Below are 14,879 nucleotides of genomic sequence, written 5' to 3' on the forward strand. Positions count from 1 at the left end.
TGAGATGATCTACCTTTCTTAAAGGCTACTATGTGAGGAATGCATAGGTGTAAACAGACAACACAGGTATAAGCACAGACTAGCAATTCAAGCAAAAGGTAATGATGGCTTAGCCCTGGTGGTAGAGATGAGCTGAGCACAGATTAGAGATATATTTTGGCTAGTCAGAAGTAGGAGAAAGAGAGGGTAAAAAAAGTAGGTGGGTGTTCTGAGCCTTAGACTCCAGGGTAAGCCGACACTTAGAGCAAGAGCTGCACTAATAAGTGGAATTCTCATGTAGAACGGAGACTGCTATAGGTGAGCAGTCTTGGAGCCACAAGTGTACTTACTCCTAGAAGTATAACGGTGTTGGGACTTCTTCCCTTACTGAGGCAGAAACATGGTTATGTTGAACCATTGGCACATGTTTCTGATACTAACAATTCGAGTACATAGAGCCTGTTCGTTTAGCCAATATTCATTGAGTTGTGTTCCTGGCACTAGTAACAAGGTCCTGGGGATTCAAAGATAAATCATTTAGCTCTGTCCTCAAAAATTCTACAGTCTAACAGAGAGGCAAATATTTGACCAACTAATAATTATATGTTAAGTTTTATAATGGCACTTTGAATAGTAAGCTGTGAGTGCACAGAATACCGGATTCAAACAAATGCTGATCTTTCTAGGACTCTCGGAAATTAAGTATACAAATATCTATAATAACATGCTCATTTTCCTTCAGAAACTTTATGGGGCATTTGAAAAAATATTACTTGAGAGAAATGTGCAAGATTTTTCTAACGCTGTATGTAAAAAAATACCAGAGCAGAGGGAATGAAGGTAGAGCAATAGGTTGCCACAGTAGTAAAGTTGTAAGATGCTGAGAAAAAAAAAGATAAAGGATAATGTCTGTGGAAGTTGCAAGGAAGGAGTGGATTTAAGACCATGGGATGTGGCAAAGAGCAATTTGAAGAAGTGAGGAGAAAAAATTGAATAAGATATTCATGCTAGATAGTACAAAGTCTTCTTAGGCAACAACCTTTTAGATATCCTCTGTGGGTAATTAAAATTCTCTAATTTTGAGGGTAGTCAAAGTAGTCAAGTAGTCAAATTCCGTTCATACTAATTCTTTATAAACATGGGTGTGAAGTTAGATAATAAAACCTTCAGCAAAGATGCATCACATTTTCTCATAGGAAATAATTTGGGGGTGTTTGTGGGAGGGAGGAGGAGGTGGTTAAGTAATTGAATATCACTGTATGATGGGCAACTATGTTGGTTTTAAAAATCATGTTTTGGAAGAACATTTAATAGATGATTTGGGAAATTCTTTGATTTTTTTAAAAACAAGACTTTTATGACATTAACAGGAGGTTGGGAAATGTGTTTGCGTTTGTATGTGAATGTAGAAAAAACTAGGTGGATATATATCTGTTGTTAACAATAGTTATCTTTGTGTAATGATAAGGTAATTTTAACTTATTTACACTTTTTAATTTTGTCTCAATTTTCTACAGACGTGTTTCTTTCATAAATTGGGGGGAAGCTTATTTTTTGTTTGTTTGTTTTTAAAGTAGGCTCTATGCCCAATATGGGGCTTGAATTCAAGACCCCAAGATCCAAGAGATGCTTGCTCCATAGACAAAGCCAGCCAGGTGCCCCTAAGGGAAGTTTTGCCAAGGGGTGGGGGGGAGGTGGTTGTTTTTTTTAGATGAGTTGTTTTTAAAGCTTTTTTGAATGCTTTATATGCTAGTGCTAGGAATAATTTTAAATGAATTCCAAGAATAATTAGAATAATAGCAACATCACTGAGATTATGGCTCTCAAACAGAAATACTTAGGTAACTTTAGTTTTTATATTTAAACTCTGGTATGTTTCTAAGAAGCCTTCCTCTTAGTTTTGTAACCTCTGTGTTTATACTCCTCAGTTCTTGAGTAAACTCTCATAGCTAAAGATGGTTATAATTTAATTTCTTAGGACTACCTTATGGCATTATCTCTACAACAAGAACAGCAGAGCCAAGAGATCAATTGGGAACAAATACCTGAAGGAATCAGTGATTTGGAACTAGCAAAGAAACTCCAAGAAGAAGAGGATAGACGGGCTTCTCAATATTATCAGGAGCAGGAACAAGCAGCAGCTGCTGCTGCTTCTGCTTCTACACAGGCCCAGGTAAAAACTAGTGTTCCGATTCTTAAATACGAAGATGACTTTAGCAACAAAGAAATTTATACTGAGATAACTATTTTTAAATTAGGTATTGACTCTTGAGCTTTGTTAGCATTTTAGCATCCATGGTTTCATGGCATTGTCATAAGTTTGTGATTATCTTAATATATTTCTCATTTAGTGAAATTATTTTTCCTGAGTTTCTGATGGCAAGATTTTTCAGTTTTGTTTTTTGTTTTGTTTGTTTTGTTTTTTAAGTAGGCTCCACGCCCAGTGTGGAGCCCAACGCGGGGCTTGAACTCACGACCCTGAGATCAGGACCTGAACTGAGATCAAGAGTCGAAGCTTAACCGACTGAGCCACCCAGGCGCCCCTTCAGTTGTTTTTTGTTTTTTTGTTTTTTTTAATTTTAATTCCAGCATAGTTAACATACAGTGTTATATTAGTTTCAGGTGTACAACATAGTGATTTAACAATTCTATGCATTACTCAATGCTTGTCAAACTAAGTGTACTTCTAATCGCCTTCACCTATTCCCCCCATTCCTCCGTCTCCATCCACTTCCCCTCTGGGAAGCATCTGTCTGTTATTTATGGTTAAGAGTCCATTTTTGGGTTCGTCTTTTTTTCTTCCTTTGTTCATTTAGTTTTGTTTCTAAAATTCCACGTATGAGTGAAATCATACTGACTGGCTTCTCCGGCTTATTTCACTGAGTGCTATACTGTCTAGCTCCATCCATGTTGTTGCAAATGGCAAGATTCCAATCTTTTTTGTGGCTGAATAATATTCCACTGTGTATATACCATGTATCTATCCATTTGTCTATTGATGGACACTTAGTTTGCTTCCATAATTTGGCTATTACAAATAATGCTGCAGTATACATAGGAGTGCATGTATCCCTTTGAATTAGTATTTTGTACTCTTTAGGTAAATACCCAGTAGCGTAATTGCTGGGTCGTAGGGTAGTTCTGTTTTTAAATTTTTGAGGAATCTCCTTACTGTCTTCCACAGTAGCTGCATCAGTCTGCATTACCACCAGTGCATGAGGGTTCCTTTTTCTCCACATCCTCACCAAGTCTTATGTTTTTGAATTTAGCCATTCTGACAGATGTAAGGTGATATTTCATTGTGGTTTTGATTTGCATTTCCCTAATGATGACTGATGTGGAGTATCTTTTCATGTGTCTGTTGGCCATCTGTATGTCTTCTTTGGAGAAATGCCTGTTTCTGTCTTTATGTCTTCTGCCCATTTTTAACTTTTTTATTTTTTAATTATTTATTTACTTAAAGGGGAGTGAGTGAGCAAGTGGGAAGGAGAGGGAGAGGGGATCTGAAGCAGAATCTGCCCTGAGTGCAGAGCCCAACGTGGGGCTCAATCCCACAACTGTGAGACCACGAACTGAGCCGAACCAAGAGTCAGACGCCCAGCCGACTAAGCCACGCAGGCACCCCTTCTTCTGCCCATTTTTATTTGAATCATTTGTTTTCTTGGTGTTGAGTTGTAGAAGTTCTTTATATATTTTGGATACTAACCCTTTATCAGATATGTCATTTACAAATATCTTTCCCATTCAGTAGGTTTTCTTTTAGTTTTATTGTTTCCTTTGCTGTGCAGAGCTTTTTATTTTGATGTAGTCCCAATATTTTATTTTTACTTTTGTTTCCCTTGTATCAGGAGATAGATATGTCTCCTGACATATCTGACATAATAACAAAGATGTTATTATGGCTGATGTCAGAGAAATTATTGCCTATGCTCTCTTCTGGTATTTTTATGGTTTCGGGTCTCACATTTAGGTCCTTAATCCATTTTGAGTTTATTTTTATGTATGATATACAAAAGTGGTCCAGTTTCATTCCTTTGCATGAGCTGTCCAGTTTTCTCAATGCCATTTGTTGAAGAGACTTTTTCCTGTTGCATATTCTTTACTCCTTTGTCAAAGATTACTTGACTATATAACTATAGGTTTATTTGTATGTTTTCTATCCTGTTCCATTAATGTATGTCTCTGTTTCTGCGCCAGTATCATACTGTTTTTTCTTTTTTTACTTTAATCTCCACACCAAACACGGGGCTCAAATTCATGACCCTGAGATCAAGAGTGGCATGCTCTTCTGACTAAGCCAGCCAAGTGCCCCAGAATCATACTGTTTTGATTACTACAACTTCTGTAATATAATTTGAAGTCTGGAATTATGAGACCTCCAGTTTTGTTTTTCTTTTCTAAGATTGCTTTGGCTATTCAGTATTTTTTGTGGTTTCATGCAAATTTTAGGATTGTTTGTTCTAACTCTGTGAAAAATGCTGTTGGAATTTTGATAGGGATTGCATTAAATCTGTAGATTGCTTTGGGTAGTATAGACATTTTAATAATTGTTCTTCCAATCCATGAGTGGGGAATATCTTTATATTTCTTTGTGTTGTCTTCAGTTTCTTTCATCAGTGCTTTATAATTTTCAGAGTATAGATCTTTCATCTCTTTGGTTAAGTTTTTTTCTAAGTATTTTATTATTTTTGGTGCAACTGAATCAAATGTATTTTTTAAATTGTTAATAGCTCCAAAGAATATAAATGAATGGGAACAAAGTCTTTTGTAACAATTAGAGGGCAGTATGAGGTACTACTAGGAAGAATGTAGACTTCAGAGCCACATAGACATGGATTCCATTTCCTGCTTCTGTCTCCCCATGCTAGTTGTAACTAACACCTTGGACAAAGTCCTTTACTTCTCTTAGCCCCATTTTCCCTATCTTGAAAATAAAAGATAATGCTTAACTGTTAGATTTGTGGGTAAGAACAAATAATGTTAGTACTTAACCCAATGTCTGACATGTACTAAGTATTCAACAAAGGTTATTAGCACCTTTCCACTTTTCCTAGTTAAACATATGAAGCACTGAAAATGTGACTATTAATTGGGTTTCTTTATATTAAATCTCATTTTATTAAATGAAAAAAGTATTTCCCTTCTTTTATGTCTAACTGTACAATGCCAGAACGGTTTCTTTGTCTTGGGTATACAAGAAAACAAGATGTGCTTTAAGGTCTGATGAAACATTAAACATAGAGGTCTCCATTAAACCAAGTTATTTCTATTCCTAGTTCAAATGTTGACTATTCCAAGTTTAAAAGTTAAAACCTACCATATTATAAGTACCCTTTCATTAAAAATGTTCTTATTTCACAATACACTTACTGCACACTCAAAGTTCTCAGGATTTTCATTTTTCTCCTTTAAAATGTTTATTATATTAATGAGATTTATTATAGTTTAATGATGTTTTAGAGAACTTAATTTACCAAACATCACCTTTCTTTTTTTAACATTTTCTAAACTTTAACATAAATATTTCTTGAATTTGAGATTTCAGGGAATATAATCCTATACATTATTTACTGTTTGAAATTCCATTTACTTAGAATAATGGATACATTAATTAGATCTATCCAAAATGACAAAGGTAGTTACTCAGATACCATGTAACATAACAAGTCTGTGTACAAGTAACTTTTTTCCATTAATGATTCCTTTCACTCTTGTGGTTTTTCCTTCTAGATAACTATGATTAAGCACCTTAGAAAGTTGAGGTAATTTCTTCCTGTTTATTTTTCTTAAAGCAAAGCCAGCCAGCACAAGCCTCTCCAAGTAGAAGACAACCTGGGAATAGTGAACGTAAACGAAAGGAACCTCGAGAAAAAGATAAAGAGAAAGAAAAGGACAAAAATAGCTGTGTCATTTTGTAACAAGTGTTGGATTCTGTTGGATGCATCTATATGTCTTGAGAAACAAAACCACAGGAGGAAAGGAAGAAAAATCGATAAATACCGTCTGTGCCTGATTTCCCAATGGATTTTGTTCATGTTTTTCAGGGGAAAGGTTGTTACTTAGTTACAATCAGACTTTTTCAAGTCACACAGTACACTCTTTATGAGCTGGAGTTTCATGTTACAAGTTGGAAATGCTGTGTGTTATCATTCATGAAAAATACTGCACTTGTAGCCAAATAAGCAAATCACAGCAAATTTTGTGTCATAGTGACATTCATAACTCATATCAGTTAGTAAGCTATTTTATCTTCTGTTCTAACAATGAATAGAGATAACTTATTTTGTCTGATTCCTTCCTGAAATCTAAATATTAGCACAATAGTTTCTGAAATTAATTTTTACAATGTTAAATTATGATCTAATCCAAGAGAAACCAGGGGTTTAATATAGGGATGTAAAAAGAAAAAAACAAAAACAAACAACAAAAGAACCAAGACAAAAAATAACAGAAATAAATAACCCTTAATCCTGTATTGGACTAGTTCAGCCCTTGAACAGCTTTACCTTTCTTTAGGAATGTACATTTTAGATATTATCTTGAGAACTGATAATGGAGTTTGGGTTTAATTTAGATAGAAAAAACAATTTGTATTTCTTTTCCAATAGCAAAGAATTGCATAACAATAATACTCATTCTATCAAAATCAGATATTAATGACTTTGTAGTGTTGTGAAATTTTGAGGAATTTTGAAATCTTTAATATAGGTAACTTGCACTACAGTTACTATTTATTGACAGTGTGATAACTGAGTATAAGAAGGAAACCACAGTGGATACTAGGCCTTGTAAATATGGGTTGTAGAAAAGCAGATAGTTCAATGTCTACCTTTTTCTAGAATTACCTTGAACCTTAAAATTTAAATCATGTTTATTTGCTGGAAAATTAAGTATACTTACTAAAGCCAACAAAAAAAGCACATTTCTGAAAGGAAGTTAGAAATAATCTCGAGACTAGTGAAAAAGCATTAATAAAAATGTTTGAAAAATAGATAAGACTTAGGAGGTAAAAGCAATCAGATTTTTTTTTAACTTGTGGGAACCAAATAGACCTATAACATCTTGTAGTGTTTATAGGATTCAGAAAGAAATATTTATTGAACTTTATTATGAGGCAACACATTTTTTCCTGTATTTCTATTATCCTTAATAGTCCTTTTTATATGCTTTATATTTAAAAGTTTGTTTTAGTTATTTTTGAAGAGACTGTTGCTGCTCCAAGGAGTTACGTGATTTACATTCTAAGCCTCAGTAAATTTGTTTAATAGCATCTTAATCTAACCTGAGCATCCACTTGGAAAGTGTTCTTGGGGTCTAGGGTGACAATAGACTACAAAAAAATGTGGTCTAGAGTTCTTAAGCTATGTCCTTAACATTCTCCATGATCCAAGACCATTTATAGGATTGTTCTATATGTAAAAATAAAAAGGAAAGTCTTATTTATGGAAGGAATTATTCTAAGGGAAAAATCCAGGGTCAAGCTGTATCTTTTATGTCATGTCCTTCTGTATTGCATGTGTAGTTATGTTATACCATTTGTTTACTCCTTCAGATTTCCCATGCTAGCATGATAAATCATCAGAGAACCTGTTTGGGGTATAAAACTTTGATACAGAATATTTGGTGAGTCTCTAGTTAATAACCTAGAATATGTGTACATTGGTAAAGTAATCAGATGTACTACAGAATTCTCTGTTGGCTCAAGCAGGTTGACCTTAGTCCAAGTTTACTCTTGATACCACTCTATTGGTTGAAGGAGGAAACTCAAACCTCAGGGTTTGTTTTTCCTAGGATAGAAAGTAGTGACAGTGCACTATATTTTAATAAGAAAAAGCAAAACAGCAAACCCTGAGAAATTTAAAAAGCATATTTGAGGCACATTTTTCCATAATTATATACTTATCTATTTATTACCCTTGAGAAATATATGTGTAGAAGTTATTCTTCTGTTATTTGTTACTATCCTCTTAATTTGTTCCAAAGATAATACTGCCATTCTGCATTCCCTCTGGAAGAAAAAAAAAAAAAACCTCACTCAAAACCAGCAGTGCTGCTATCAGATAAGTAGATGTCAATGTATACTTATAAAAAATAACTTAAAAAATGTAATGTGTTTGTTAATTCAACCTTTTTTCTATGTAATATTTCCAAGTCAGACTTTCTTACATTCCTGGACTTCAGTTTGATATACCAAGAGTAATAATGATAAAATGTTTGCTTTGATTACTGTGAGGAAAAAATTAAATGTTCAGTTCTATTAAAACACACTTCTTGGAGATAACTGGTTTTCCATCCTTGAAGGTTAGAGCTATTGTGTCTTTATTTTCTTATATTTTGCTCAAGGCAACAAATTATACAGTCAGACATTTCATTGCTGGTTTGGGTACATTGGAATTTGATAGTGGTATAGTCAAGTCTTTCCTTCAGTGTTTTGTAGTACTTGAAAATTGTTACATGAATTGCTAACAAGATAGAACTTAAACATTTTTGTTGTTAATCTTTATAGGCTAGATTAGGGACACGTTTGCATCAACCAATTGCTGTTAGATTTAGCAAAAGAGACATGAATGAGTGGATATATGGTCAGTACACTTGTACTTTCAAAAGCTATTCCTTAAGTTTAGTGACCAGTCTTCCTTACAAATATGAAAATTGTCCTGATGTGTAATCCCACTGAATTAACAATGCTGTGATTTACAATAGGTTATCAACACTTAGAAGTATTTGTGTGTGTTTATCTGTGTGTTTCTGAAGCAAGGATCCGTTGATTTTTATTATCAAAAGAATCTGGGAACTTTCCCTCAAATTTAAGAATTACCATTTAAGAGTACACACACGTACATATGTACATACATACACTAAGCAGTTTGAGGCAGCTAAAATTGGCATTGGCTGCTTAGGGGTCCAGTGTGCTTAGGGGAAGTAACTTCTTCCATGTTTCAAGGTGTCATTTAGCAGTGGAATGAGGCATAGATTGAAGTTTAGGGTTAGGTTTTGGAATATATTTTGTTTTAGTGTCTCATATTTCTAGTATTTGACAATTTATCCCATGTTATGTTTCAAATTCTTCCTCATACTTCTGATCTTAGCTTAATCAAACAAGTCAGTATCAGAGATTAGTTGACTGAACCATTAACCATTAACCATTTTGTACTTGCACAAAACCATAGTACTTTGTTTTTACTGAATCACCAGCTCAGGTCACTAAGAAAGATCTTGAAAGGAAAGAGGACTCGAAGTCAAATAGACATTTAAGGAAAGAATTGTTATAGTTCCTATATTAGTGTTGGCATATGAAGTGGATATCTGTAAAGTCCTACTGGAGAAATATTCAAGGCAAGAATTTCCAGAATTATCCTCAAACTCATTTATTTAAAAAAAATTCTTTTAAGCAAAAAAGCAAATTATTACATTTCATTTAATGTCCTATTAAATATACAAGTTATTTTAAAATATAATGGAAAACTTAACAGGCTTTACCTATCATACAACACTTGGGCATACAACTTAAACTATCACTGTAAACTTACTAATGCTTGATAAAATAAGATGGAGGCATTAAAGATAGTATATAATTTGTATTTTAAGGAAATACAAATGGGGAAATGTGGAAGTCTGAACTGTTTTAGGTCTAAAAAATCTAGATTTTATCTTTCCAGGGGCAAACTTTCTGTGCCTCACTTTATTTTAAATATGTAAAAGATACTCATTTTTTTAGTGCTTTATACTCCTGAATAAAGGACATAGTAAAAGCTCAGAATATTACTTAAATAATAATATTATAGGTTTTGTTCTTGAGTGTGGAGATCTTTTTCCCTATGACAATATTTCTTAAAAGTCAGTTTTTTTAATGCTGTTAAAATTTGTAGAATTATCTTGTCTTTGAGTATGGCATCATCTCTTCCCAAAGTGTATTTTATGGTTGCTTTTGTGTTCTAATCAAAGTTGAGAGTATTTTGAGAGTTTAAGAAGCATTTAAAGTCTATTTTTCCCAGTATCTTTCATGTATCTAAATATTTAGATTCTCTTTGCCTTTTTCTCCATGGAACAAAGTACGGTGGTATCAGGTTACTAATGCATATATGTAAAGTTTAGTGCATGGATGGAATTCATTTAGGTCTGTTAAATACTGTCATTTTTAGGGCCATTTGAATTATTTCTGTTTTTAGTATAAAATGTTATTTGATAATGTGCAGATAAATTCCTTTTAGAAAGTGACTAAAAATCAGAATTCTTCAGTCCTCTGAGAATATAGTGTTTTTTTTATTTTGTTTTTTCTTTTTTTTACTGATATCCAATATTTCCATAGCTGCTGAGAAACTCTTATGAAGAACTGAGGTTACTTTTCTCAAGTAACACTTTAAAACAAACTGAAGTTTAAAATCGAAGCTTTCTTGGCCAAAAAACTGCAAAACAGAGAAAATGGAGTCTGAGGGACAGATTGCAGGACCCAAGTAATTTTAACTTCTTTTGAAGATCTGTCTAAATTTTAATTAACAAATGTCTGTTACTTAATACCAGTATCTCTGCTGTTAGAAATTAGAGTTTAATACATTGTGAATATGTGTATGTATTTTTACATAAAGTATCCTAGTTTCTAATTTCACTTTTCTGATTAAAAAAGTTAAACTCAAAAAACTAGGTCAAAGTTTTCAACAATAGCTGAACTATTATCAAGTTCTGCTTTGTCCTATTGTCCTGAGATTTAGACTTCTCTGCCTATAACTGGTATTTTTGAGAACATGGTACTATCCCAGATAAGGTATTGAAATACTATGGCAGAAATATAAAACCTAAACTATAAATCACTATAGATTTAAAAGACAAAAAGCTCTAGTATTATTCTATAATGTGTCTATTTGATATTAATTTTAAGAATTTTTTTTGAATCACTTAATAATGTCATTAACTTAAAAAACTTCATATCCTTCCTCACTGTAATATCCTATAGTTAAAGAATGCACAAAGCAAAACTCTTCTGAAGGTGATCCTGGCTTCTTTGGGTCTAGTGATCACACCTTTAAATAGGAAGTCAGGAAACTGAAATGCCCATTTAAATTCCCAAATCAGTGACCTGTCCAAACGGACATTATCACTAAAATACCACTATAAAGTAGTTCTAACTAACAGTATGTTTAAAGACTAAGATTGGCATTTAATCTTTGAAGATGTCTGGTATTTTCAATTTTGTCAGTTTTTATTCCTTTTTACATCTTAGTTGTATGAGGTAATCATTTTTTTCCAGAGTACATGGGATATCATAGCTTTACAGATTTTTAAAGATGGGGATTTGAAAAATGGTTTTTGTTAAAAAGCAATTTTCCTCAATAAAATGACAACCACTGTTTTCACAGACCCACACATGACAAGTAGGACAATATGATATAAGACTGATGTATGCTTGCTACACAACAGTCAGCAAAAGGGGTAATCTTCACTTGTACCTGAAAGTCATTTCCTAAAGTTAGTGCATGTGAGTCTTTTTCCTTGAATTGTGCAGAATAATTGGATGTGGCCAGTTTCGGGGGGAATAGCAAGTGAAATAGTATCATGACTACAGAGCAAGTGATCTTGAAATGTAGTAAGAAGAAAAAAATTTTCTTCCTCCACTTTCATGTCCTACTATTGGGGTCAGGAAGTTGCTATGACATATCATAGATCTCTTGTGTTAGGCCAAGACTGGCCAATTGAAATAGAGTTCTTAAAGAATTTAAATACATATGGTATGAACGCTTGTTCTTTCCTCCTCCTTTTCTTTGCTATCTTAATGCCCTTTCTACTTCTAAATCGTTCATTTTGCTCTATGACCAGCTTTAATCGCAATTTGAGAGTAATAGCGACTGTAGAGATGGATATAAAACAGCATTGAAATACATTTTTCAAATGACACCTAAAAGTATCTACCCAACTTAGAATTGAACTGAATTTCTATGGAAGAAACTTAATTGGTTTTAAATGCTAATTATGTTTAAACTATTTAATTGTTAAAAACTATGTCTTAAACAAGTTTTGAAAGTTTCACTTTTGGAGAATATTCCTTTAAAAAAGGCATAGTGACCATAGATGGGAAAGTATAAAATATTTCTGACAGAATTATTCAGTATTATTCAACATTTAATTTCATGTTTGTTATTGTACCACAAGGATAGTGTAATTCTTGGATTAAAATGTTGGATTTTTTTGTTAATGTACTTAAAACTGTAACCAGTGATAACACCTTTAGTATTTTTTATTATAGATTATATTTTATTTCAATAAACTTTGATATTTAGACCAAACAGTCTTTCTGCTATGTATATTCATCTCATTAAGGTACTTCTTACAAAGTGGGGAAATGGAGAGATGGGGAATTGACATACTGATTCACATTTACCTAGGATTAACTCTTAGAATACTTGGACTAATTCTTGATTAAAGACATATTTTTATCCATTTGAGGCAGTGAACAACAACAAAAAAACAACTCTAAACCATACAATAGTTAACTACCTGATCCCAATGGTAGATTAATTATATCTGATACTTTTAGCCTCTTGGAAGACTAAGAAAGAGCTGAGAAAGGATCGCTTTATCTTTATACCAAGCCAACCCTAATGTAAAGTTTTTGTCCAACAATTTAATGTCCAAACTGGCTAATGTCTGACATCTCTGTGAAAGTTTTCTTAGACACCACAGCACTCTAAGCAGAATTAATCATTACACATAATGTTTTGTTGACCTCCCCTTGTTATAGCACTTAAGCTAGATTGTGAACCTTTTAAGAACAGGAATCAAATCTTACTCATCTTGATCTTCTTGGCACATTACATGGTCATTGGCACTTGAAATGAACTTGAATATCTATTTAGAGGAATTTTTAAAGATATCTATATTGTATAATTATTGCTTGCTTATCCTTTACATAAGTAAATTGAATTACTGAATTGGTATTCTATAGCATTGAAGTTTGTTTAGGGGTGCCTGGGTGGCTCAGTCAGTTAGGCCTCTGCCTTCAGCTCAGGATGATTCTGGGGTCCTGGGATGAGCCCCACATTGGGCTCCCTGCTCAGCAAGGAGCCTGCTTCTCCCTCTCCCTCTGCCCCCCCCCCCATTGTGCTCTCTCTCTCTCTCTCTCTCAAATAAATGAAATCTTAAATAAATAAATAAATAAATAAGTTATGTAGATAGAGGGAACTAAAATTCCTAATCCTTTATCCCGGCCCCTGATTTTCCTTGGCATCATCCTGCATTCTCCCAGAGTCAATGAAGGATGCTTAGGAAATAGCAGCTTCAACAAAACTAGACTAAGTGGCATGTTCTTCCCTTTTTCATACCTTCCCTTGCAGGGTCTCTTTCCTCACTATTATCCTATGAAGTAGCACCTATTAATTTGTTGGAACTGAGATTTAAAGCCAAGCAGTCTGACCCCAGAGACTGTGCTCACAAATATATCTGGAAGAGGACATAAAAGTCTAGGCCAGGTCTGTGTTCAAATTCTGGCCCTGGACTTTTGAAGTCACATCTGTTTCAAACCTGCATAAATCTGAAAAATCAGGCCGTTTTTGTACTCTCTAGTCTTAGAGCAAGTTAATACTACATAGACTGTTTTCTTATCTCTAAAATGTATATACCTTGTTACAAAGTTTAAAGGTAATGTATATAAAGTATAAGATACATAACAACCACTCAATAAATTGTAACAATTAATAATAGACTAGGGGAAACTTCTTTTTTTAACCAAGCCAAGAACTTTAAGAAGAAAGGCTTTTATTAAGGAACTTAAGAAGGCTACTTAAGCCTCAAAAGCAAACATATTTCTGTTCTCTCCAAATATAATGCTGATCTGGTATAAGGGCTGAGACTGACCTGGACTCAGAATGATCCATAGTGAAAAATGTGCAACAAGCAAACTTAATACATAGAATAATAATGAATTCTAAAACTGGAAATTGCGGCATGTTCTCCTTGAAGACTAATTTGATTATTCATTTATCAAGAATAAAATATACCAGGAGACCCAGGCACCTAGACTTTAGAGGAAGGACCATATTTGAACTAAAGCTGTGACATTACATTTTAAAACTAAGCACAAGTTGGGAGCAGAGGACAAAGAGTCAACCAGACCAAAGTAAGCACCTTCAACAAAGTCAGGGTCAGGGAAGAAAAAATAATTTTCCTTCTATCCTTGTAAGTTCTTAGCTTGAGGCCCCTGTGACATAAGACAGATTAGTAAGAAAAAAACATTAACATGTATACCTCATGTATACTTGGAAGCTAGGGAAAGATGCACCAACTCTCAGAGATTGCTTAGAATTCAGGCTTAAGATACCGTTATATTATATATAATATATATATTATATTACATTATTCAGATAAAGATGAAAGAAGAATATCGGGGAGATCAGGTCAGGGGAAGTAACCAGGAAAAGTACAGTAAACAAAAGTAAGTTTTGTTATGCATATTAAAATCTCTAAGTTGGTATCTTCTCCACTGACAAGACTCTCGTGATTTAGTCATTCTCTTTCTGAAATAAAGATTTCCTTTATAAATTTAAATTTCCATTATGAAAGGGTAATTTCTATTCTGTTTTAGAACTCTTGTGTCTGCTGTTTCTCAAAATAATCAGCTCAAAATAATACAAAGAGGCATATTTTCGGGTGGCATATTCTGTTAGCCTTCAGGCAACTCGAGCAAAGGCTGACACATTACCTTTAAAGAATTCTTCTTTTTCTTTTTTTCTTTTTAAAGTAAGCTCTAGGCCAACGGTAGGGCTTGAACTCATGACCCCAAGACCAAGAATCTCAGGCTCTACTGATTGAGCCAGCCAGAGGTCTCTAATGAAGTCACTGTTTTTCTGGACTGCCAGCATTACTAAATAAGTCATTATAGGGGCCCCTGGGTGGTTCAGTGGGTTAAAGCC

The 14,879-nt window shown here is 33.7% G+C and overlaps 1 protein-coding gene across 2 annotated transcripts in view; it reads left to right on the forward strand.

Moving 5' to 3' along the window:
- The window catches only part of LOC111153356 (MINDY lysine 48 deubiquitinase 2), a 74,414-nt gene extending 66,405 nt beyond the window's left edge, over nt 1–8,009 (forward strand). Inside the window, exons 8-10 of one of the 2 annotated variants that reach the window (XM_022512341.1) lie at nt 1,958–2,162; nt 2,509–2,527; nt 5,777–8,009. In XM_022512341.1, the coding sequence (XP_022368049.1) occupies nt 1,958–2,162; nt 2,509–2,527; nt 5,777–5,897 (345 nt within the window). In that variant the 3' untranslated portion in view covers nt 5,898–8,009. Of the gene's footprint in view, nt 1–1,957; nt 2,163–2,508; nt 2,528–5,771 lie in introns of both variants that reach the window. The other variant, XM_022512339.1, reaches the window with a different exon arrangement.
- The last annotated feature ends 6,870 nt before the right edge of the window (nt 8,010–14,879 follow it).

The sequence above is a fragment of the Enhydra lutris genome, unplaced genomic scaffold, assembly GCF_002288905.1.
Source record: "Enhydra lutris kenyoni isolate GAN:26980312 unplaced genomic scaffold, ASM228890v2 scaffoldscaffold31, whole genome shotgun sequence".
Lineage (NCBI taxonomy): Eukaryota > Metazoa > Chordata > Mammalia > Carnivora > Mustelidae > Enhydra > Enhydra lutris.